We start from the raw sequence: 25288 nt of genomic DNA on the forward strand, positions 1-25288 counted from the left end.
CAATACCCTACACTGCGAGTAACTCCACAGTGCAGTTGTGGGCCTGAGGCTGCCCCGGGCCCCTGGGGCTGCTCCTGTCCTCCGCCCTGACCCCTCGGAAGCCCCAGGCCCCTCTCCCACCCGCAGCCGGGCAGGGCCCGGCCCCAGCTCTGCCGTGGCTGCTTCGCCCCTGCACACAGCTCAGCACCGCACACCGAGCGAGTGAGGGTGGCGCCGCGGGCAGGGGCTGCCCTCACAAAGCCCCGCCAGAGGAGTTCTGTCTGGTAACAGTTGGTGCCCCTTGGCGGATGAGGCCGCCCAGCGCCAGCCGCGTGCTGCTGTCCCCACGCCAAGGACAGGGCTGGCCAGAGCGTCTGGCAGCAGCTGCTGGACCTCAACGACCCCATAGCACCTCTGTGGGGTCCTGCTCTACACCAGGTCACCCCACAAGCACCAGTGACACCAACAGCCACGCAGACCCACAGCTGGTGGGCAGCAACCCAGTGCAACCCCTCTGCGAGTGGTTTTAGACAACAGCCTTCACTGTACACTCTGTGCTTCCCACACTAACGCCATAATTCATCCAGAAGGTGTGGAGAAAGCGCTGCAGCGTGCACAACAGCTCCCGCGAGCTGCAGGCCGAGCTGGGCTCCGGCAGAGCGTGCAGGCAGCTCCCAACCACAGCGAGCGGGGAACCAGGCACAGCCCTCTGCCACCTCAACACGAGCTACGTACACCTGCACAGCTCCGGAAAACACGCTGAAGTGGAAAAGATGCTCATGTGTGCTACACAAAGGTTTAAAGAAGAGAAAGAAATAATTGAAATTGCCTAGTCAATCTAGAGACACGCGTCCCTTGCCAGAAAATCAGCCACTGTCCTGGGGAGGCCATCGGGAGCTGTTTGTTTCTGCGAAGGCCACAGTGGCAGCGCAGGCGCGATGCCCCTCTCCGCACCCAATGGCCGGTCCGCACACCGGCGCTGCTGCTCACCATGCTAACCAGCACATTAGCTACCCGGGCTAATTGGTTTATGGATAACATTAATTACCATGTTGCTCATTAATGGATGAAATCTTTATTGGTTCCATTGATCAGCGGGACTTGTTAGCCGGCCTCCTAACCAATGGCGGATGTAACAAGCTCTCTTATTGGCATATCAATTAATGCAATCAATTTCTGGCCAGCGGCTGCCATTCGCTTCCCTGCTTGTTAGACTGTGGAAGACAGAGTCATGTCAAGTAAGCATTTATTTAAAGGGTTTCTAATTCTTCTTGAGCTGACTTCCCAGCAGGCTTTCTGCCACACAAGGGTTTTCTGCCTCCAGAGACCTTCCCCTTTCCTCCCATTGCAGAATCAGATCTATAACAGTCACTGCAAACTAAATCATTTCTGTAAAAATATTTATCGAGTCACACAAGTAGGACAGCTAGAGGTGTCAGATGAAGTCAGACTGTATGACTGCCCCAATTTAACACACAGGGGAGATGGGCAGGAGTGGGAACCCACTCCCAGAGGACAGGCAGGAGCTTAGGAGCTGTGCCATAAAGCGCCCTTGCACGTGGATTAGCCTTAATTACAGGGTCAGTTCCCCACAATTAGCACGGTTTTGTCAGAGAACAATAAGCCCTCAATATTTCTTCTAGCGCGAACTTGGGCCATTTTGTGTCTGTACCCAGACCTGTGGCCTGGGTCTGCCGGTATCCGCAATGGTGTCTGCACCCATTTCGTCAGCCTCAGCCTGGAGAAGGGAAGCTGGTCTGCTCGAGCACAACATGAGCTGATGGAGAATATTACACGGCCTTGCATGGCCGGCAGTCTTGGCTGCAATGCTACATGTAACACTGGGTTTAATACAAGCAGTCCCTTTGCCAAAATCTTTCGGGGAAGAAAGGCATATGAGGAACGCAGGACCTAAACCTCCCCTGGACAGAACTAAAGAGATCAGCCCTGCTTTTCTGAGAAAGGTGGCAAAGGGGACAACCTGATAAAAGAGCACAAAGAGGTAATGGTCTGAAGAAGACGGAGTGGGATTTTCTGAGCCATTTCTCCCATGAGCAAGAAGAAAGGACTTTCAGCCAACTTGACAGGAGAAAAATGATGTTCACAAGGAGTAAGAGCCCCTATTCTGACTTACAGAGCCTTTGTCCTCTCCATTTTCCACTGGTCTATTGGCAAAGCAGACTTCAGCAGCAGAACACGTTCAGGAAGAGCTCAAACCCTATTTTACCTGGGTTTAGCTTCTCTCTGCCAGCAGCTGCCACCAGCCTGGTGGGGTTATCCTGTGCCCCTGCGCAGAGGGATCCTGCAGCCAGGAGGACGCTGGTGCTCGCAGCCACCAGCTCACTGCCAGAGAGGGTGACGGGGCTCGCAGTGCCATGGCAACTGTCCGGATGCTGCACGTCTTGTTTTCCTTTGGAGCAGCACTGGTGCTGCAGCCAGATCGAAGCACCATGTGCTGTCCGATGCTCCCGACCCTCTCCAGTGCTCACCTCCCTGGTTTCGTGGCTGGGCAGTGCAGGAAACCTGGCGGCTAATGGACCCGCAGCACCACACAGGTGAAACAAACACTTCTTCCTATACAATCAGACTTGGTAATTAGATTGTGGAAATCACTGTCACAGGATGTTGCTGTGGCCAAGAATTCAGCAATATTCACAAAAGGGATTAGATAATTAAGGTTAATGAGAATATCTAGAGATATAATTGCTAAACCTAACAAAAGAATTTGGAAAAAATCTAAACCTACAGGCTGCAGGGCACACACGAGCTGCCTTCTTGCTGTGAGGGTTACATGGGCACCTGGCAGCGGGAGAGCTTGTACTCCTCTTTCCCCCTGCTTCTCCAGCATCACCCCCGGCCCCTCTGTGGCCAGCTGTGCGCACCTTGACCCGCTCCAGCTGGCCCACAGCAGCACCCCAGGGCGCGGTGCAGTGTGCCAGCCCGGTGGCACCGGGGGCGTGATGCAGCAGCACCCGCGTGCACCGTAACGTGCCAGCAGATGCCGGGTGACCCGCTGGCCCCGTGTGCCCACGGCAATTCTTCCCAGACCAACCTCGGCTCCGGATCCTCACCAGGTGATTGAGCAGGATGGATCTTCCCTGCCAAACACAATAATAAATCAAACCTTATCAGAGCTGAACTATAAATCTGTGAAGACTCCGATAATTTCTAGCCATGGGAATAACACCACAAAAGTACTTTTAAAACTAATTACTCAGATTCCGAAGTGCTGCCCTAATGAGCCTTCCTTCTGCCCAGAACTTACTAAGAGAAAAAAAAATCCACCTTCAGTGCAGTAATTACTGCTTTCCCCTTCAAACTTCTAACTGGAGATCAATGCTGCATTTTAAGACTCATTGATTTACAATTAGCCTGGCTTTCCTGCTAAAGTGTTTTTAGAGCAGAGTTTACTTTTATTTTATTTTGAAATCGCAAAGATCTGGTTCTTGGATTTTACATCCTCATGAGAGGTGTGCTGGAAACTGAAAGAGGAAGGCAGGCACACATCTGAACGAGGAAAGGAAAACGGGATTTTTGTTAGGCTGAGACTAGAGGAAATACAAGAGATTCTCAAATATTTAAGGGATAAGCATGAACAAAAGAAAGATGGAGGGAGAAAACCAAAGCTAAAAGAACAGAAGGGAAAGTGGAAACAAGGAAATGTAAATGCAAAGAGAAGGAAAAATGAACTGCAGGCTAAGAAAGCAGAGTCACCGTCAGGCGGATCAGAAAGCTCTTACTGCCTCTGCTGCTTATTGGCATCCTTGGGAGAAAAAAGCAGCAGCTTTGTGCGTCTTTGCAAAACAAAGCGCTAGTTAAAAATAGTGTGTGCAGCAGGGCCAGTGCGCGATCATGAGGGTCCTGGCAGCTCCTGCGCTTGTACAATCTGTCCCACGAGGAGAGCAAGAGTAAATGAAGCAATTAAGAATTCCATGCTGATTGCTTCAAACATGTTTTTTCTATGCCATAACGATAATAGCATCACGAATACATCCGCCTCCTCCCATCCCAACATCAGCTACTTTGCCTCCCTTCCCCTGGATCCGGCTCCAGAGGAGCTGGAACGCGGCTGGTCCCACCGGTGCCGGGCACTCGCTGTCCCTGAGGACACTGAGACCCTGTGGGGACGTCCTGGGGACGGTCCTGGCCGCTGAGCAGGGGCTCAGGCGAGGTGACTCCCGTGTCCCCGCCAACCTGGGCCGCTCCGTGAGTTTCCCAGCGCTCAGTTCTCAATCATTTTTGTGTCATTTCTGCAGGAAATGAGCTACACTGGCTGAGCCAATTCAGGGCTCCTTGTGCCTCCTTCGCCTCCCACTTCTTCCTCCAAAAGAAACATTTGAAAGGTCTTCCCGGATTAGTGTGAGCGGGGACACGGGAGCAGCCAGACTGAGGAGCGGGCAGGCAGAGAAAATTGCCTGCAAGGTTTACAATTTTGGAGCTGCCGTGGCAGCCTCGCCTGCCGTCTCGTTTGCTGCTCTCATAAATTCTGTTCTTTACTGCTGTTGGGTCCCAGGAGTCAGTGGCAGATGATGATCCTGGAGTGATGAACGCAAAGAAAGAAAATAGGAAAGCCAGTTACATCTCTCCTTTTTTCTATTTTATTTTACAGAAAGCTGCTTAGCCCCATTTCAAAGACTAATATGAAAAAAGTGCAATTAAATCCTTGAAAAACTGACAGATCAGCAAAACAAAACCACCCGGAGGAGAGCACGATTGAGCCTCATTAAGAAAGAGTTCAGTCTGTTTTTAAAACCTTTCTTAACACTTAGCTGGGTACCTCTCAGCAGCAGCCGCTCCCAACGCGCCTGGCATAATTAGTGTCAGAGCGGAAAGGAAAAAATCAACCTAGGAAACAGAAATTAAAACGCCAGATTCAAGTGAGAGAAAAAGGTTCAGCTGTAGCGAAACCATCTAAATTCTAACAATAACCCCTCCTCTCAGTCTGCAGCAAAGAGCTACAGTTCTACTCCATGCATAGACAAATACATGCCAATTAACGAGAAAAGTGGCTGGGGCAAATCTGTGCTGTAAAATTTCTATCGCTAACCACTCCCAGTCCCCAAACGATATCTGCATGGCAGTCACATCCACCGCGAGGTTGGGTTAATGACAGATGGACAGTAAATTACACTGACCTCGACAGCAATTATAACTATCACATTTGACAATAAAGAAATTGAGATAGAGGGACAAATCCTGTGCGCTTGCATGGCCGGGCCCTTTGCCGGCTGCGTGTGCAGCCGCTCACACGCACCCTCCATGTGCGATCGCCAGCTCCAACAGGACGCTGCGCAGCCCACATCTATTCTTTTGCAGTGGGGGTGGGGATGAAACGCATGGGAGATAGAAAAGATGGCAGAGAGATGAAGCCATTTTATTAAATCAGGCAAATTCTAATTTATTCTGGGGAGATGGAGGAGAGAAAATGGATTCACTCTCAGCATGCTCACTCTGTACCGTCTGATCCAATCCCTACCGCCTCGTCGGAGGGGGAGGGGGCCTCGGCGTTCTGCAATTCTCCCACAATCAGAGAAAAAGATTAAAAAATAAGATGATTTTCCTTTTGGGTTTTGCAGCAGCCACGGAGAAAAAGCTTTTCGCGGTAACCCAAGGTGCCACCCCGCATCGTGAGCTGCACTGGACGGTGCGCAGGGTCCCAGGGGTCGCTGCACAGGGGCGAAACAGCAGCTCACGGTCCAGGGCTCGCACAGCCCCTGCTCCACGCCAGCAAACGTGAGGACGGGGACACAGGAAGGACATCCTGCGGCGGGGCTGCTCTGCCACCGTGTTTGGTGAACGCCAGAGCACACCCAACAGTTAGTAGGATCATCACCATCCTTCTGCTTTGTTGGGTAAAAGACGTTGAAATGGAAGTGTCACATGGCAGTGCTGCAGGGGTGGTGGCACCTCAGCTGCCCACTGGCTCACACCCAGCACCCTCCAGCCCTGGCCTGGCCAGCAGCTCCAGCCCAGCTCTGCCGTGGTGCCGGCACCGCGCGGCCGCAGCCCTTGGCAGGAACCGGATCCCCCCAGTGGCTCCTTGTGACCTGAGGCAGGTCACCAGCACCAACGCGCAGCCACGCTGGGAGACATGGGCTCACAGAAGAGTGGCTCAGGTCACCTGCAATGACACGGACTCTGGCGGCTGTCACAACACCCACGTACGTGGGACACTGTCCTGACAGCCTGGTGGGGACAGCTCACACAGAGACGTTCACAAGCAGGGCTGATATCCATGGTTTGTGTTTTATGGACGAGCACGACATGCACAGCTGCCCCATATGCAGAACACAGCCAAAGAAACAAAGCTCAGAACACACACAGAATTGTCCTTCGTGGGTTTTGGAACAGGGACCAAGTGAAAACACAGAAACGTGGTCAGGGCTTAACAGCACTAACAGCACAGCACAGCTCCTGCTGCAGAGAACAGTGATCATTCAGGCTCAGGTTCCCTGGCCACGGTCCCAAAAGAACAGGGAACCCCCCACCCTTCACTGGGGAGAGTGTCATTTGGGACAGACAATGCAGACACACCTGGAGATATAAAGGTGAGATGTTGCTGCACAAAGCTCCACAGGCACAAGAATATCTTCCATCTCAGAATTAACCAGAAGAAAACAAGAACATGTAATTAATTACTAGTGGTCAAAGAAGTCCAGGAAAGCAAACAGGACTTAAGGTGAATTAGAAGAATGCTAAAACTAGACGGTGCAGAATGTCCTGGGTCGCCACGAGGCTATCTTTCTGTGCAGAAACCATTCTTGTCAAGCTTGCAAAGACTAAATCAACATTTTATACCCATTTCTTCAGAAAACACCCCTGCAGGAATCCCCCTCCCCGAAACTACCCACATCTGTCCAAGCTCAGAACTGCGCCTCGCTGCACCTGCATGACGCGTGTGTCCTGGGCGAGCACACACTCCCGCACCCAGGACAGGGCAGTGGCAGAGAAGCGGTGGGAGGAAAAGCATCACCCTGGGAAGGGGAGAAGTGGCAGGAGGAAAAGCATCACCCTGGGAAGGGGAGAAGCGGCAGGAGGAAAAGCATTGCCCTGGGAAGGGGAGAAGTGGCGGGAGGAAAAGCATCGCCCTGGGAAGGGGAGAAGCGGCGGGAGGAAAAGCATTGCCCTGGGAAGGGGAGAAGTGGCGGGAGGAAAAGCATCGCCCTGGGAAGGGGAGAAGCTGGTCTGGCCGGGTGGTGCAGGAGAGAAAAAGGCTCAGAGCACAGGGGAGGGGGCTCAGCAGCAGCACCTGAAGCACAAATTCCTAACAGAACAAATTCCTGTTTTACATCCAGCTCCAGTGTGGGCAGTGAAGCTGATTTTATGACTTATTTATTTATTTTGTCTTTGATGAACAGAAGGTTAATATAAGAACAACTCCTTGGCAAACCTTTAAGGGTAATTCAAGCGACACTGATGTGAATCAATGTTCCCTTTGTGAACGCATTACTTGGCAGAAACTGTCTTTTTGTAACCCCCTTAAACCTAGCTGGCAAAACAAAAAGAGAAAAAAAAAACGTCCTTCAAACAAAAGGATGAGGTGAAAATAAAGAGAGAGTCGACTGCACTTTATTCTCTTTCATAGAAGCAAATGGATTTGGTGCTTTTTATACATTAATCAATCAATATCACTGACTGTACATCAGCAGCGCAGCCAAGTTATGAATGACCTTTCTGGCAAAGAGGACACTTTTAATGCTCATAAGACTGCTCATAGCTTAGCAACTTTCCGAATTTATGCCTGCATGATTACCCCTTGGAGGCAGGCGCCCGTTAGCGCTGCACTGGATATGACAAGGTTAGTCCTTGCCAATTTGTGCAGAAGAAAGGGAACTGTTGACTGTGTGTGCCCGGGCGGTGCAGCTGGCCGCTGCTCCCTGGGCGGCAGGAGGGGTTTGCGGGCCGCCCCTCACCGGCCGCGCTCCCCACGCGGATCGGGAGCAGGAGAGAGCTGTCCTGTGCAAAATGTCAGCACAGAGAGGAGAGCGGAGCCCAGCACAGCCCCCGAGGGCTGAGGGTGGCCGTGGGACCAGAGAACACTTGAGGCAGCGTGGCCGGGAGCGCAGGGCAGCCTGCGGCACAGGGCCACGCGCGGGCTGGAGGCCGGGCTGTGAGTGCAGCCTCCCGCCATCGCCGCTGCCGCACCCAGCTGGGGCTGCTGCTCCACACAGAGCCGGGAAAGCGCCACCGCACACCGCCAACAACGGACTGGCTCCCAACGCCTCTGTTCTCCTCTACATTATTTAAAAGAAAACAAAAAAAGGACCCAGACCTCAGACCGCACTGGGGCGGTCACGTCCCCATGAGCCGTGACCTGGTGCCAGCAGGAGCACAGTGGACGTTCGGGTCCTGCCACGGATGAGAGTTCTCTGTCACAGTTCTGACCTGGAGGCATCGTCAGCCCCACAGGCTCTCCAGTGAGACCCCAGCTCTCCCCGCTGGGCGCGCTGGCCCCAGTACCACGCTCCTTGGCACTGCAGCTCCCTGAGAGCTTGCAGGCCTCATCCCGCCCGCTGTGGAAACAAAACAGCAACTAATTTCTGTACTCATTTCAGAACTATCCTTCTCACCTTTTGAAAAGCATTGTGCTGTTCAACTTGATTTTAATCCTGCCATTCTTTCCTTTTCTGAGCCCTTCCCTCTGAAATTGGCACCATTTGGAGCAACTATCCCTCTGATGGGAGCTTAACATGCCTCTTATCTTGTATTAACTACCTTCATGGGCTAGACTTAGATTTTTTTTCTGTGCTCTAGCTCCGTTCTCCCTCTCTACGGGTACCAGTTTGGAGGTGTTGATGCTGTGGCAGCGAGAAGCACCGCAAAACCCCCTGCACCCTTCAGACAGCACATCCTTGACGTACAGATGTTTCCTGCCTCTTCAGCATTTTCCTATTTCTGCCATGATCCTGGTGATTGTCATGCAACCTCTTTTCCTCCTTCCCTTCCCCAGTCCCACTCCCCAGTCTCGGAGCCAGGACGGACAGCGAGGCGCTGGCTCGGGGCACCCAGCCCGCGGCCTCCAGCCCTCCCGACCGCAGCAACCAAACCCTGAGCGATCACACACACACACACACACACACACACACACACACACACACACACACAAAAGGGAAGGAAAAAAAGAATAGGAGGAGAAAAGTGAGTAGGTGATGTGGAAAGGAGAGGTGGCTGCACAAGTGAAGTGGAACGGACAGGCACTGTGCGCTGCCAGATTGCCTGCCTGCCTGCAAAGGCCAAAATTAATGCCATTGTCTTGCCACAAAGGAGGCAGCAAAGTAGCAGCGGGGCCAGAGAACAATCCTAAACACCAAGCCCTAATTCACCCTCCACAACAATAAAAAGGAGGATGGAAAAGGCCAGAACGCTTTCAGCTTAATTGGTAACCAAATGAGAGAGTAGTTCCCAGAAAAGGAGCAGAAGTGTCTGCCCTGCATGAATACCAGCAAAGCAGAAAAGCAAGGAACAACGCTCGCAAGTCACGCTCGGTCCGTCCCCTCTTTCTGTCCCTTGGAGCCTGGTGAGCAATCGCTGGGGCCCCGCAGCCGCCACTCCAGGCAAAACTCAAGGTCTGAGGCTCGGGGCTTGATGCAGGACCAGGGAGGGGACGTACATGCCATCGACAGGACGTATATGCTATCAAGGGGGATGGACACATCGTGCCAGCTTCGGCAAGGCCAGGACATCCCTGTGGACAGACCAACGGCAATCCACATCTGACACACCACATGGGAAAGAAACAACACGTGAGGACATGTGTGGAACATGACAAAATATTAAACGCTGTCATTTATTCAATGAAGTGGGCACAGATGAACGAACAGGCTGAAAGGGAGGGTAGGAAGAGGTACCTACACAGAAAAGGAGTTGATTAGGGCTGCTTGATCTGAACAGAAATAATGTGGCCTTGATAGCAGCATTCAAATGAAGGTTGGTTCAAGGGAGCTGGACCAGTTCTGCTCCTCTCATCCTCCCATCTCTGGAGGACTGACAATGAACATGGAAGAAAATGCAAATTTGAAGAAAATATGGAAAATACTTTCTCATACAGCTCCTAATTAACCTTTGGAACTCATGGCCTCCAGAAATCATTGAGGTCAAAACAAAATATATGGCAAGAGCATCAAGATGTACAACTTCGAAGAGCAAACTGACTATTTGGAAGAAACAGAAACCCTCTTGCTTAAGGGCATAAACTAAATTTTTGTAGGAATAAGGATGAGACTTATATTTGGGGTAGGTTATTATCTCTTTATGGGCCCCTAAGTTTCCTTCTGAAGCAGGCAGAGCAAGACATTGGTGTTGTCACATTATTAAGCAATCTCAAGTTTTTAGAGGAAAAATAGATGTGTGGTAGCTTCTTCTCAGGCAGTTCATCACCAGAGGATCAATAGGCCTCACAGAAGGAAAAGGAAGCAAGTATTTGAGGGATACAGGCAAATCCAGGCACAGCAAGCCCCAGGACAGCGCTCTCCCAGCGCCCACGTGGAAGCGCTGGGCAGCAGGACGTGGCGTGGGCTGGGGGTCACCTCTGTGCCGGCTGGTGCAAAACCTTGTTTCACCAGTCACCCCACTGATAACGTACACAATTCATTTTGCCTGTGACTCTTAAAGAAAAACAAAAGCAATTCTAGTAACCAAGCTCTGTATCTCCTGCAATTAAGTCTATAATCCTAACAAATGAGCTGCAAGATGAGAATACTTTCCATTCTCATAACGCCCCCTCTGAAGAAAAATCTCCAAGCAGTTTCTCATTTATGTTAGACACTGTCCTTGTCCAGCCCCCCAGACGCTGCTCCCGCAGCAGGAGGAAGCTGCAGAGAGCAGGACAGGCTGCAGCTGAGCGTGCTGCTCCGGGCTGCACGGGAGCACAGCCAGACCTGCCAAAAGGCACCGGACATGAGCTGCTAGTGTGCAATGCCATGGAGACGAACATCAGAAATTTGGGTTGACAGGAGAGGAGCAGCCTCTGGAGCACGTGTGTCTCAGTCTTTGGAAGGTTTCTTCTTCTCACCACCAGAACACCAAAGCAGGGGGCTCAGTCAGCTGCAGGACCTGAGCAACTGCGAGGTTTAGACAGGAGCAGCACGGTTGCGCTGGTGAGGCTTTAGATATGAGTCGTATTTGCTGCTGGTACGGTCCCGTGTTGCTCACACGGACATCTAATCCTCTCCAACACATCCTGAGACAGCGCTGCATTATCTGCTTCTGTTCAGCCTGAAATGCCTTCAAGGCTTTAATAACTCACCCCCAAAAAGGAGAGCCCTTCAGACTTCAATTTAACCTGCACCACGGCAACAATCGTATTGAAGTCCTTAAGAGAAGAGTTCCCTATTCTAAAACTGGGAGAGAGGGGAAAAGAGAATCAGAAGGTGTAGCTGGCACCAGCCCCAGAGCTTGTGGTGACCCAGATCTGTACCAAGGGCGAGACTGCAGGGACATCGGTGCCAACCTGCTGTCCCAACAGGAGGAGCAGCCACCCCAGCTTGGGACAGACGCTGCGCCCTGACAGCCTGGAAGAAAAAGTAGAGTAGGAGAGGGACCAGGAGCTTCCCAGTGTTCTGCTGCAGCATCTGGTGATGTTTTCCCCTTCAGTTTTCTTAAGTGGAAAGGGCTTTAGGATGTGGCCGAACAAGAAAAACATTCTGGAACGAGTCAGCCATCAGCGCTTCCTCTCTTTCTGCTTAATGAAAGCCATGAGTCCCAGCGACAAGTGTCTGCTGGAGCTGGATGGGAGGTTTATGAGATTCCTGCCACGTTTCAGGGACAGTGCAGCGTGCCTCTGGTCCCCCAGCCCAACCACTTCCTTCCCGCCAGGCGCCTCCCATTAGAGTTTCATTAAGCGAATGCTTGGGGGTTTGTGCAGATTTCTGTTACCCCCCCTGCTTTACCAGGGGCACATGAAAAAAGTCATGATAAACTTTAATAAAAACAAAATTAAAATGATTAAACCTTTCATATCCTTTAGAGCTTATATCTTCACTGCTGCCTGGTCAAAACAGAGCTAGGGCACAACTGCTTTTAACTTCAAACTCAAAACCAACCCCCAAAAATAAATAACAAAGGAAATCCCCCTCTGGCAGATATTAAAGGGCAACCGACTTGATCCCTGCATTCTGCAAAGCCAGACCTCGGCGGACCCACGGTGTCCCGTATGCACACAGACACAAGGATGCTGCTGGAATGGGAACAGCGTTCTCCAAAATCTGGGTGGGGGAAAGGACACAAGGAGAGAACAGTTACGGCTTGTGCTACAGAATAATGCTAGGACAAAGAGGTCCCTTGTGTAGACTTAGGAGTCCCCTAAAAGGATGGACCTTTCCAAAGCACATGGCTCTCCTCATGTCTTCACACCTTCCAAGGGAGCACAGTGCCTACAGCAACCCCAAACACAGCTGCCAGATGGACGTCTGATGGATTTTGATAACCATTAAAGTGATATGAAAGTAAAGCAGAACCACAAGTTTCCACCTGGCTCTCTGTGCCACCACGAAGCAGAGAGCTTGCTATCCACCTGGACACCCGGAGACCCTGCACAGAAATGCCGCCGTCTGCAAGGAACTGCCTGGAAAGGTAAAGGTTCCTAAGCCATTCAATCCACCAAAAAATGAAAAAATTCCAGGGTTCGGCAGAACAACAAAGGGCAGAGCAACAAGCTGTCCTCCTGCTTTAAATGAACACACATGACATGAGATCTTGGAAAACAAGAGGATAATCCTACACGTGGGGGTAGTTGGTGGGGCTGGCACAGAGATCAGAAATGCTGTAGTAAAGGGGAGCTGCAGCTTTAATCTGCTTAACATACACATTGCCAAGAGCTGTTTTCCTCGGTTGCTGTTTCATGTATGTTATTGCACTGCGGCTGAGTGTTTTCTCAAAACAGGACAACGGCTTGTCTTACTCGCTGTGTCTGAGGGACGAGACGACACATGGATTTCCTCTCCAGACGCCAGTGCTGCCATGGCCCTGGCCGCAGGACACCCCGGTGGGACGGGTGCATGACCAGCACCCGCCGGCCTTGGTGGCCCCAGCGGCAGCACCGCTCACCAGCCACCTGCCCACCACGGGCTGGATTTACACATGACACTTCGAAAACAAAGCTTGAGCCGAGGCTGCTGCCTTCAGGGGTTACAGACGACATATTGGGAAAAGACAATATTGGGTTGCGGGGAGCGAGAGAGAGGTAAAAAGCCCGTGAGAAGCTAATGAAGCTGGGCAGCATTTGATGTTTGCACACGGGAGCTCAGATTGTCATTTGGGTTGGCAGATGATTAAACGTGTCAATCAAGGACAAAGCTGGAAATGGCAAGGGGAGCGTGAGAGAGGAGGTGTCTGTGCAGCGCCGGGAGGGACCCGCCTGCGGAGGAGAGCGGGGCTGGCAGCAGCGCGAGAGCGGAGCCGCTCCTCCAGCCGCAGCCGCAGGGCCACGGGAGGAGATGGCGTGCAGAACGTCACTGCGGAAATCCTGCTCACACCAGGTGGGAGTTTTACACCAAATCCCTCAGCGTGCACCTCGCACGCTGCTCCTCCCTCACCCAAGGGCGACACGTTCCAGCCAGATCAAGCTGTGCTTCCCCAGCAGAGCCAGGGCCGTACGAGCTTCTGGCTGGAAATGCTATGGTATGAACTGTACCCCGCTCTCCTGCAGGCACTGGCCCAGCAACCTGCTTTGGGAAGTTTTTAATTGTTGTGCGCAATTAAGTCCCACAGAAAAGTGGAGAGAGGCTTACAAAAGCAAACTAATTATTCCTTTCTGAAACCCTCCATTACCTCTATCAGATGTAGGAGAGCAACATGCTTGTTTCTTCAGCATTAGTAATGACCACATTTCCTTTAATTGAGACCAAGTGGAGGACATCAGACCTAAATAAATTTGAGTTATTTCAAGCAGGGAGAAATATCATTTGGCATTACCCATTTTCATTTCAAAAGTCTTAAAGTTCCACTGAAGTACAGAGCTAGCAACCACGAAAAAAACACTTCAAAGGAGTGTCTCACATCCCTGTTGTAACAAATTACATTAATAATAACGTCATGCTTGATTACTGTGAATAAGAAACACCTTGCATGGTTGCCCACTCTTCAGGGTGGGCAAACAACAGGACAGATTTCTGTGGAAGATCCCCTTCCCCTTCCTCTATCGTTTGTTTCACTTCATTGTACAGATAGGTCAATCACAATTCCCAAGTCCAGGGCACGGCTGGCTCGGGAGGGGAGGAACTGGAGAACCCAGGCAGGAGAGGGGAATTCAGAGAGTGACGTCTTGGCCTCGAGGAAGAGGATAACGCACCCACGACTTCCAAGTCACACATTAAAACTGGCAAAGGGGGTGACACCAAGCCTCTCTCCTGCTAAATAGAAACTTTTTGTCTAGGAGAAACCTTTTCATACTGCAAACCACATCCTGTGTGTTTCATGAGCAAATCTGCTCCCGTTTACCAGCACCTGCTCCTGCCGGCAACGGCTTTACATCCCCGGTGCGGCTACAGAACTGCTTTTGAGAAAGAGGAACACCGGCAAAGCGTTTCACAGGACTCACAGCAAAAACAGAGGGGCAAGCACCATATGAGCATCCAGCTGTCTGCAAGCACCACAGCCAGAGCCAAGCTGGGTTTGGTAACTTCTATTTTTAAACCACACAGGGTTTTCTCATCTGGCAACTGCTGCAGCTATGTCTCAGTTCTGTTTGCGTACTTGGTTTCATTACAATTCACGTCTTGATTTCAGTGTACAGTTCGCAGCCCTTCAGAAGGTTGAACGCTGACATCCAAGACAGCACGGATGGACAGTGCACCCGGCTCTGCCCGGGCTCAGAGAGGCTACGGGTGTCCCCCGGGAGCTCTGCAGCTGCAGCTTTCAAGGGGTGACCAGAGCAGAGCTTTACAGGAAAGGTGTTCCTCAACTAACCGCGGTCAGGCTGTGTGGAGTGGGGTGCACGCTGGCCCCTCACTGCGGGCAGGGCAGCGGGGACGCTCCTGCCCAGACCAAGGGGCTCTGACTGTGCGGGGCAGGGGGAGCAGCGGCTTCCAGAGGGCCCGTCCGCACACGCCAGGGCCCCACAACGACCGCGTGTCGGCAGAAGGCAGCTGCGGAGGGTTTGGTGGAGATCAGCAGGACTGCAAAATGGTGCGTCCAGCCAGGACGGGTTCTCTGCAGTGATGGGCTGGCTGGGCACCCCTTGCTGTGTGTGTCCAGCAGAAGAATTCTTCAAGAACAACGAGTGGTATCTCTGGCTTAGCCTGAGCCTAGGGAAACATTCTCACCTCCACAAGGACAGAGAGATTCTCCAGAAGTATATCATGCTAAGAAAAAAAATCTAGAGCTGTGCTGAATAGAAGATATTATTTCACTTTATATTTAGCCTTCCTATGGATTTTCACAGTAAGGATACAAAGCTTTGTAAAACAGCCTATTGGATGGCTCACAGAGTTGAGAAATGGCCAGCATTTCCCACCAACTATTACATGACTTTTCCACAAGTCATCTTATTCGTCCTGCAAACCTCTCTAATGGCCTCCAGCACAACTGCAAAGATCAACACATTCGACTGGTTTGGGCTCACTTGCCACATTTTTTGTTGTTGTTCTTTTCAAAAGCATTCTCAACAGTCCCGCAGGTTGTGTCCAGGCTGTGATACTCAAACCGCACTGCAAGAGGAGCAGGAGAGAGGCGCTCACCTCGTCCTGGGCCACAGCGGGTGGTCTCAGCCCGTGTGTCGGGGCAGGAGCCTCCAGCCATGTAGGCACCACACAGCCTTGGTACCAACAGCGTCCCGTGGCCACACAGACTGTCCTCTGCAGCTACATCCACCAAAAGCTCTGCCTGAACTGGCCACCTGCACCCAGTGCCTTCTGCAAGGAAACAATGTCCAAGCCAGAATGAAAATCTCTCCTATTTCTGTCATTACCTAATGAGTCATAACTGCATCTACATCTTAAAAATGTTTTGGTTTTTATTATGGGTTTACTTGTTCGTTTTTTCCTTTCTCTAAACTCCCATTCCTAAAAATCAATTAGCTCATGGGTATCGTTATACAGATGCTTCTGCAGCAAGGGGCTGACATCTGCAGTGGCAGCAGCCCAGATACCACAGCAATAGATGTCCAAAAACATCCCACAGAGGCAAATACCCCCCACCCCTCACGCTGTATTCTTTCTGACCAACAAAACAGCTGAACACCCAGCCTGGGCCCACTTCCCTGTCTCCTGCATAATGAGCACACTTCTCAGAGCAAGCAGAAAAGTTTAATTGTCTTTAATTATCCAGTTCAAGGAGGATTGAGTTTCTTGCCTGATGTCCACATAATTTCCCTGCCAATGACTTCATCGTCCCTTTACTGGAAGCAGAGTGTAGCTGCTAAAGCTCCGTTCCATAAAAGAGACAGAAGTTCCACTGAAGCTGCCGTGGGCAGAGACAAAGGTCCTTGTGTCTCCAGGGCTGCTGCTCAGGCTGCGCGTGTGTTTGCTGTGGGGCGGGAGGGAAGCAGTTGCAACTAATATGCAATCAAGAACCATCACAATTACAAATGTAAATGAACAGGCAATTGGCACTGACCTTTGTAGATTGTTAGAGGACTAATTAAGGTATGATCAGACACACTCTTCCAACAGATTGAGATGCATCTATACAAGCAAATATCTATGCACCACCCAGAGACAGCAAAGCTGTTTGCTACATGCCTGCACATGCCAGCGAGTACGTACACACACCAGCGAGTAGGTACATACACCAGCAAGTAGGTACACACACCAGTATGTACACACACCAGCGAGTAGGTACACGTGGACAGAGCCAGTGCTGAGCCCTGGCACTGCTCCCTGCCACAGAGCAGCACGGGGACCAAGGTGACGTCCCCCGCTTGGCGTGGTCCTGGTACCACAAAGCTGCGGTATGAGGGCTGAGCCACTGATCAGCATGTGCTGCTCTCCTGAATGGCTGCAACACCCAAATACACCGACAAAGTTCAAAACCAAGAAAAGACAAGTATGTCAAAAGAGTGAGTCTAAGCCTAGGTACGTGTGTACCCCTGCTACACATCGCTGACACCCAAAACTACAGAAAATAACAACAGCCAGCTAAATAATAAATAACAGCAGCATTTTATAATGCTGGAAGTCTACGCGTCACAGAAAAAAAGTCAAGGATCAGCCTGTTCGAGGCAGAGCTTTTGATGCATGAAGAAATTACACTGAATAAGTCACAGATGACAACACGTTACTGCTGTGCCCTGCAAGAGGTCGGCCCTGCCAGTTGTGAGGAGCAGCCGGGTGCTGGTGGTGTCCCTGCTGCCCGGCCCGGTGTCCCTGCCCTCAGACACAGCTCCATACCCTGGTCCCTGCCCTTGGACACGGCCCCATGTCCCAGTCCCTTCTCTCGGACACGGCCCCATGTCCCAGTCCCTTCTCTCGGACACGGCCCCATGTCCCAGTCCCTTCTCTCAGACACGGCCCCATGTCCCGGTCCCTGCCCTCGGGACACGGCTTCATGTCCTGGTCCCTGCTCTTGGACATGGCCACAGCTGCCTGGCTACAGGGTGGGTCCGTTCCGTACTCCAGCTAACGTTTCGGTACTGTGAGGGGATCAGAATAAAGAGAGATGAAAACACCCCTTCACCCCATGGGCTACAGCCACTTCCTACCCAAACCCGGCTGCCGGCACTGCAGGATAAGCGGAGCAGCAGAGCAGCGCCTGCTCAGTCTCACCCAACAACGGGCCGAGAGAGCGTCTGAAATGAAATACCTCAGGTCAAAGCGAACTGCATCAGAGGTTCCCCCTCTTTGCATTCTACGGAGTCTTATCCTTACTTGTATTTTTAACCTTTGAAATAAAATATGCAAAAAAAATTCTTAGTGCATTTTTTGCTGCCAGTTTTCTTGAAGAACCAACAAGCTTAAAGAAGTTTTCTCAAACCATTTGAAAAAGCAAAATATTTTTCAACAGAGATTTCCTTACAGTGATTTGTCAAGACTTTTAGTTAAAAAAAATACATTTTTAAGATGGTCAAACTGTTCTACCTCTCAGTAGTCAGCTCTGCACCCTCAGCACCTGCAGTGTCACAATCCTGGTGCACAGACGGGGAAAGAGAAAGTTTCTAAAGTGAAAGACAAAGTAAACCAAAACTTCTAAAGTTAACAAAGATTTTCAAGATTGTTCTGCATGTCACAGAAGGGCACAGCTGGTTTCTCCTCTCTGTTCATTCTGCTTTTAAGAAAACTCCCAAACCGTACAACACAGGCCAGCATTCCCTTTGGAATGTGCGTGTTTTTCCCCAGGCAGAGAAGCCGTGGGAGCTGCTGTCCCCACTGCGGCTCCGCTGTCCCCACTGCGGCTCCGCTGTCACCGCGACCTTTGGGAACGCGATCCCGTGCCCTCTGCTCTGCTGGGCCACCGGGTTCACAGATCGGTAACTTGTTTCCATGAGACTGAATTTAACTCTTGATTATAAGACTCCCGTTTTACTTTTCAGGTGTTTTGCGATATTTCAGATCCTTGTTACTAACACACATAACAGCATCACAACCCAGGTCTGAATTCAAGAGACATTTCCAAGACCCGCTCGTGTTCTCCTCCAACTGGTGCTACTTTCCTTTCCCAACGCCTTTAAGCTGAGGTGACTCTCCTTGTCCCTGTGTTCATCAGCTGCGGAATGCCACCTTCTCAAAGCACTTTTCTGTCAGATTTACCCGTTTCCCCACAGCCACGGAGCCAAGCCCTGGCCGAGGCCGACACGAGGGCTGTCCAGGCTTTCGCTGGTGCCCCCGGCCCGGGCGCCTCCCAGCCTGGCAGCACGTGTAGCAGCCGGCTGGGCAGGCTCTGCTTCTCCAAAGAGGACTTCAGGAGATCGTGCTTCTTCCTAAGGTAAAAAACTTCTTAACCCTTTAAATGATCAAATATTAAAATTTTTGCTCAGCCTAACTCTCCCCTTTAAGGCACACCTTCTGTTGCCAGATTCACAGCTGCAATCCCCTTCCTGTTATCTGTCCTTCCTGTACGATTAAATGCTCTGCCCAAGCCCTGCATTTTATCTGCCTTGTCAAGAGGAGACATCGAAACCAAACACTCACCCCTTCCCCTGCCCACCCCTCCGGCCCAGCCCCTCCTCTCCATCCAGCGTGGCTGCCATGCTCAAAGTCAATGAACAAGCTGGGACAGGTTCACACTGGTGCTCAGGACCTCACGCATTTGCAAAACATCTATGAAAAGTACAGAACACTAGTTTGTTAGAGTTGTCCTAGTGTGACGGTATCTTCAGATGCTCACACAATATTCCAGAACAAACATACACACCACCTCTACATGTCCAACTCGCACTGAGCCCCTCGCACAGAGCGGAGCCGACACGGCGTGTGAGGGATGGTGCTCGGAGCCACCCCGCGGGGCAGAGCTGTGCTGGACCTGCAGGCACGGGGCTCGTCCTGCCGTGGGGCTGCGGGGCTTCCACCACCTATCACTGATAAGCAGTGAGTGCCACCCCGCACCAGGGAAGAGAAACAAGAGTCTCTCTTGCTGCAGAGCTTCACAGAGGGTCTGACACTGCCTGTCAAACCCGGTGACGTGGAGGAGCCTGGAGCGCGACCCTGAACACGCCAGGGAGGCGGCACTCACCTGCCTCTGCCGCCGGACACTTGCGGATGGTGAAGATCTGTCCCAGGTCTTCCTCTTCCTCAGGGAGCCCTTTCTGGAGGCGCTGGAGCTTCCGCAGGCTTTCGCTGCGCTGGTGCTTCATGGAGCGCACGTGCTGGATGAGGTTCAGTTTGGCCTTGGTGGAGTAGTTACAGAGGACACAGTGATAGTAGCAGCTTTCACCCTCCACCCCGCTCTCGTGATGCTGAAGGTGCTGTGAAGAACAAAGTACAGAGATGTGAATTTCCTTTATCATCTCCACTCTCCCTGGCTTAGTCCACTGTAAATTGCTAAAAGCCACCTGGGAATTGAGTAAGAAACCACATTTTGACAAAGACACGGTAAGATCGAGCCTGTTTATTCTCAAGGTACCACACGCTCTCCTGCTTAGAAGCAAGAAAAACGTAACACACTGAAACAAGCACAGAAGCAGAAATCAAGATAGGCTAATTCTTTCATATTTAAAGCTTATCCTGGGAGGGGATCCAACTTCATGTCAAATAGATAAAATTTAATTTGATAAATTCTCATTGAAAATTACGAAGAATAAAACCAAAGCAATCCTAGAACACAACGAACCCATTAGACCAAGAGGTCCTGGAAGCAGCGTATGGAAGCGCAGCGCGTGCCATCCCACCCATCACCGCGGCCCTGCCGCCTGGGATCTGCGGCAGCCTGGCTGGGAACGCGGCCGCGACTGCCAGCCAGACCCAACGGCCAACGGCGAGCGAGCTGCTGTCGCTGCAACGTGTCAGCACTTGGGAAAGCTCGTCACCCTCCGAAGCTGTGTTAGCGCAGCCAATATAGCTAATTCAAGAGTATTATACCTTGATTATTTGACAAAATATATCAATCCTCTGGCACAGAGGTCTGTGCCGCTAGGGAAACCAATACTATTTTATGTCATGAATCCCAAGGATGAGGCAATTAGTTCTTAAAGCCAGAAGCAGGACCAGCTGCCCACAGCTCCGGCAGCTGCCATGACACAGCCGGGCTGCGTTCGGCCTGGGCACCGCAAGGCTCGGGCTCCACGGGCCCGATTCCCGCTGTAATGATCTGGCACAAGCCTTCACCACCCACGTTCCAGCCAAGCAGGAATCCCTGCCAGCTCCCACTGTCCCACCTCAAGACCTCTTTTTGTCTTCAGGGTCATCTCATGAAACTCTTTCCTTGCCAGGCACTTCACCCAAGGCACATAAATAAGGTGATTTGGATGTGATCTCAAGGTTTGTCAATCAAAAATATTGCCTATGTGCAGCCAGAACTTTCTGATAACAATTCTGACGTCTGTTATCTCAGTTACAGCTCAGATAAGATTAAAGACACATATTACCCAGCGCTGTGTGCTCAGCGAACACAGAGGCAGGAGAGCCCTCTGAGCCTAGGAATGATTAAAAATAGGATAGGAGCTGATGCTGAGGCTTCTGATTGGAAGAGTGAGGGAAGAGAATAAATGTATTCTAGATCTGGCTAATTAGACTCGCCTCTTTTGGGATCACGATGTATTTAATTAAATTCACTGTAATATTTGAAGAATCCACTAGGGCACTAATCCCACTGGTGCCCTCAAAAGATTTTTTTGCTGTTTTCCCTCATCAGAACTACTTCTTCCTCTCGTTTCTATTGTTTGCATGCATTACCCTCTTCCTGAGCCAGAAAAAGAGAAATAGCTTCAGACATAGAAAGCCCAGGTTAGCGAGCCAAACGGCAGAGCTCAGGCAGCCCTGCTCTGCCCTGCGGGACCCGACCTGGAACAAACCCCCGTCCCATCCGATCCATCCCCGCTCTGCAGATGTGGCCGGTCCCGTGGCCCAGAGGCACTGGGGAAACCCCATCCTGCAAACACCGCGCTCAGCTCAGGCTTGGAAAGTGCCAACGGGCTCACAAGTACCTTCTGCGAGAAGAAACCTCTGGTGAGCAATTAGAGAAAGATCTGGTCGTGGGTTCAAGAAAATATTAAGGATGTGGCATCTGTGGGAATCAGAGGCACAGGCTGTACTGCTCTCATTTAAAAAGGGATTTTAGGAAAAATTCGTCTTAAACAGTTTAATAAACACATCCTTTTTTCTGCTCCTCTTTTGCTCCCACTCCTGCGTGTTTCAATATCCCTCGTGCCTGGTCGGCGTCACCAGCCTGTCGAGCAGGAGGACGCGGACCCGGGGGCGCCAGCAGCACCACGTGCACCCTGGACATGCCGACCTCCGGTTCACGTCAGCCTTCCACGGCCGGCATGAGACAGCGTGCCGCGCAAGCGAGTACGAGCTGTGAGTTGCCAGAAGTGATGAAATGCTGGACAAGTACATGTAGTTATTGTCCATCATACTGTTAAGCTTTCCCCTTGTGAGAATTTATCCGTATCACAGAAAACAAATTCAAAATATTAAACCACAACCTTGTTAAAAGACAAATCAACTTGAAAATCAAAGGAATATATTGTTCCTAGAAAAACCAACCAACTTCTGTCAGAGAACATTGATTTCTGCAAGTCTGAGGGGGGGCGTTTGCCCCCTCCCCTCTCAATGATAGGAAACTTCCAACATCTGGTTCTTCACGCATGGCATGCAAAATATTGATCGGGTTTAGTCAAAGCTCCACTTTAAATCAGAAACAGACAGAGGAACGCTCTGATGGAAACCATACGGCTCCCGAGCGCAGCCTCCCCGGGGATGCGGGCTATTCTGTATGTACAGTAACCGCAGCGCAGCGCCGTGCCGCTCACAACACCTATTCCTGCAAACCAACCAAACCAAACCCAACCCGGCCCATCTCCCACTCGGGAGGCACTCAGGTCTCCGGCCAAAGCTGTGCCCTTGCTCTGTGGACAGAAGGATCCTGCTAGGAGACCTCATGTCCTCCTGTCACCCCTGCACCGCCTGCCGCGACCTCCAGCACAGACCTGCGGGGTTAACACCGGTCCCTCCCCAGCTACAGAGCACCGGGTTTGGTAATTCCATCTCCACACGAGGAGCTGTGACTGCAGCTCTGCCCCATGCTCCAGGGCTGCATCCCTGGCACGGGGGAAATGTCCTGCGCCAGGGAGCCGCGGCAGCCGGCTGGCACCGCTTCTCACCAGCAACACACATTTTCGGGGTTGCTCCGTACCAAACCGCACTTGCGCCGGCAGCCAGGATGGATGCAGCCCTGCACCAGGAGCGTTTCCGGCTGGTTTAGGGAGTGTTGCATATTGACCTCCCCCTTCCTCGGGGTTTGGCTTGAACAAGTCAGCACGTTGGAAAGGTCTGAATGTGAAGACAGTTTAAATAAGCAAGAGAAAAATTATAACTTGTGCTTACATGCAGCGCAGAGCACTGGGGACCAGCACACAGTGACTGGTCCCTTTGTGGAGTGCAGGGCACAGCCTAGGCTCCCCAAACGCCAGGAGGGACAATGGCAGCAGCCCCGCCGTGCGGGCCTGGGCTTGGGCAGGACGCGTTGGGATCGGGGCTGCGGGGGCACACGTGGGCATGGGCAGCAGAGGCGCCTGAGCAAGCGCTCATGTGCGCTGGGATGAGCCGACCACGCCGGGCTGGGGGACTGACTTGCCAGTCTTCACTTGCTAACACATGGCTTGGAATTGTTTTCTTCTACTAAATAATAGCATAATGAACATTCACAATGTATGGCTATAGAAATCTAATTTTTAAATGAAATAAGGAATGACACTATATTCAATTTTTCTTTCTCTCTACCTCCATCCTTCACATATCCCAACTTTGTTTATTTTGCCATCTATCTTTTCCCCATCTAACACGGCCTCACCCACAGTATTTTTCAATTACTGTGGAATTTAACGTGACAGCTGTATTAATCTGACTGCAGGCAGCCCTCCTCACCCTGTGCCATGGACTCGCTGCCTTCTTCGGCAACGAAACTGTTGTCACCAGGACCAAGGATCCATACTGCTACTATCACACGAGTAATAAACTCTCCTGCTGAATACCTTTGTGGGTGTTACTGTAGTTAACATTCACCATTTAATCTGACTTCTAAAAACTTCCCTATGTCTTTCACATGTTAAAAGATGTAAAATCTGTATCTGCTCAAAAGCTCTTCTGTGTTAAGTTTATTACAGCCACCATTCCTACGGTAACACGAACGGACCATCCTCCCTACAGGGCTCTGTTGCCAGAAGGCACAATGTTATTTTCCAAACCCTGTTTGCTGTGTTTAGTGGGTCAGATACTGTTGTGGGGGATGTCTGAACTGTAACCCTGGGTCACCAGGGAGATGCAATAACCACTTTGAACTATCTCAGGCTTTTGAAGTTTATTATTCATTAGAAAAAAAGGCCCAATTTCTATGCAATCTTGACTTCATCTGGTATAAACCTTCCCCTTTGGAGAGCCCTAAAAGCTGCTCAGGCCAAACCCATGGTGACAATGTGGGAACCTCACATGCCCCCGGTCTGCGAGTGCTGAGATCCCACCTCACCTCCATGGTCCCAAAAGTAGGAGAAGGTGTGAGAAAGCTCCACAGGCTCGAGGGTGGTGGCCCCTCCTGCAGGCTGCAAAACGACAAGGAACAGCAGAAAATCTCCAGAGCTGCCCCAGCTCAGGCAGCCGGTGCCCCCCTGCCCTCCCTGGAGCCCAAGGACGTCCTGCACAGACCAGGGGTCTGCAGGTGAAGTGACATGCCTGGGGACCAGAACCCAAATGGGGAGAATAAACTTCTGAGCAATCTGCAGCAAGCGGAGACCCAGCGGTACCAGACAGCAAACCCTCCTCAGCACAGCCGCACACAGATCACCAGCCGCAGCGGCGACCGGATCCAAAACACCTCATCTGAGCTGGGCAAGAGCACAAACCAGGACAGGCAACGCGCGTCCACCACCCCCTGTGCACACAAACATCCTTTTTGCTTGGATGCATAATCGATAAACAATCTGGAGAAATCTCCTCCAAATCGCTTTTGATCACTTGCTTTGGCTGGCGCCCACAGTACAGGACACTCCTGCCACAAAAGCAGAGGACACACAACTACCGAGACCTTCTTTAAGAAAAAGTTTTCAGTCTTTAACATCTTTGGAGGAGTTTTTTTCCCACATGTAACACTCTTCTTACCACTGAACTCAGCATGAGGTCTGCTCTGTTGGAATGGGTAAATTAGAAGTGATTTAAAAGAATTGACAGATGCAGCTGAGGAAGAAGGAGCCAAAGAACTGCTGGAGGGTTACAGAGCTGTGGAAGGGAGCACCATAGCACCTCACACCGCTCTCACTGCTGCTCGTGAGCACCCACCCCTGACCAGCGACAGGACCTGGAGCCAGCAGGGCCCCATGGAGCTCACGGCGGCACCCAGGAGAGGGGAGCACCGCGGACCTGGGGCCGTGCAAGGTCACTGTGGAGCCACTGCCGGCACACGCATGTGCAGAGGAGCTGTGGGGGCACATCACAGCACAGCAGGATGCCCAGGGACTGACTCTTCCTCAGAGTGAAGTCAGACACGAGTAATTAGTAACAGGCGTGGCAGGAAACATTCCACATGGCAGCAAGAGCCCTGGCTGTGACAATGCCCTAGGGGAGCAGGAGACAGGACCCTCACAGCGGGGCTGGAGGGGAGACCGGGAAGAGACCAGACCCCGCACAGACCTCAGAGGCCTCATAAGCGTCTCTTGGCCTCCATGTGGCTCTGATCTGTTGCATGAGATAAATCACACAGCCCTGGAAGAGAAAAATCTGAATTTTTAATG

At 51.5% G+C, this 25288-nt stretch overlaps 1 protein-coding gene across 1 annotated transcript in view; it reads right to left on the reverse strand.

The window, feature by feature from the left end:
* ZFHX3 (zinc finger homeobox 3) overlaps positions 1-25288 on the reverse strand; it is a 143324-nt gene that overhangs the window by 45033 nt on the left and 73003 nt on the right. The window contains 1 exon segment of the mRNA XM_065028232.1: positions 19582-19813. Coding sequence (XP_064884304.1) covers positions 19582-19813 — 232 coding nt within the window.

The sequence above is a fragment of the Columba livia genome, chromosome 13 (genome assembly GCF_036013475.1).
Source record: "Columba livia isolate bColLiv1 breed racing homer chromosome 13, bColLiv1.pat.W.v2, whole genome shotgun sequence".
NCBI lineage: Eukaryota > Metazoa > Chordata > Aves > Columbiformes > Columbidae > Columba > Columba livia.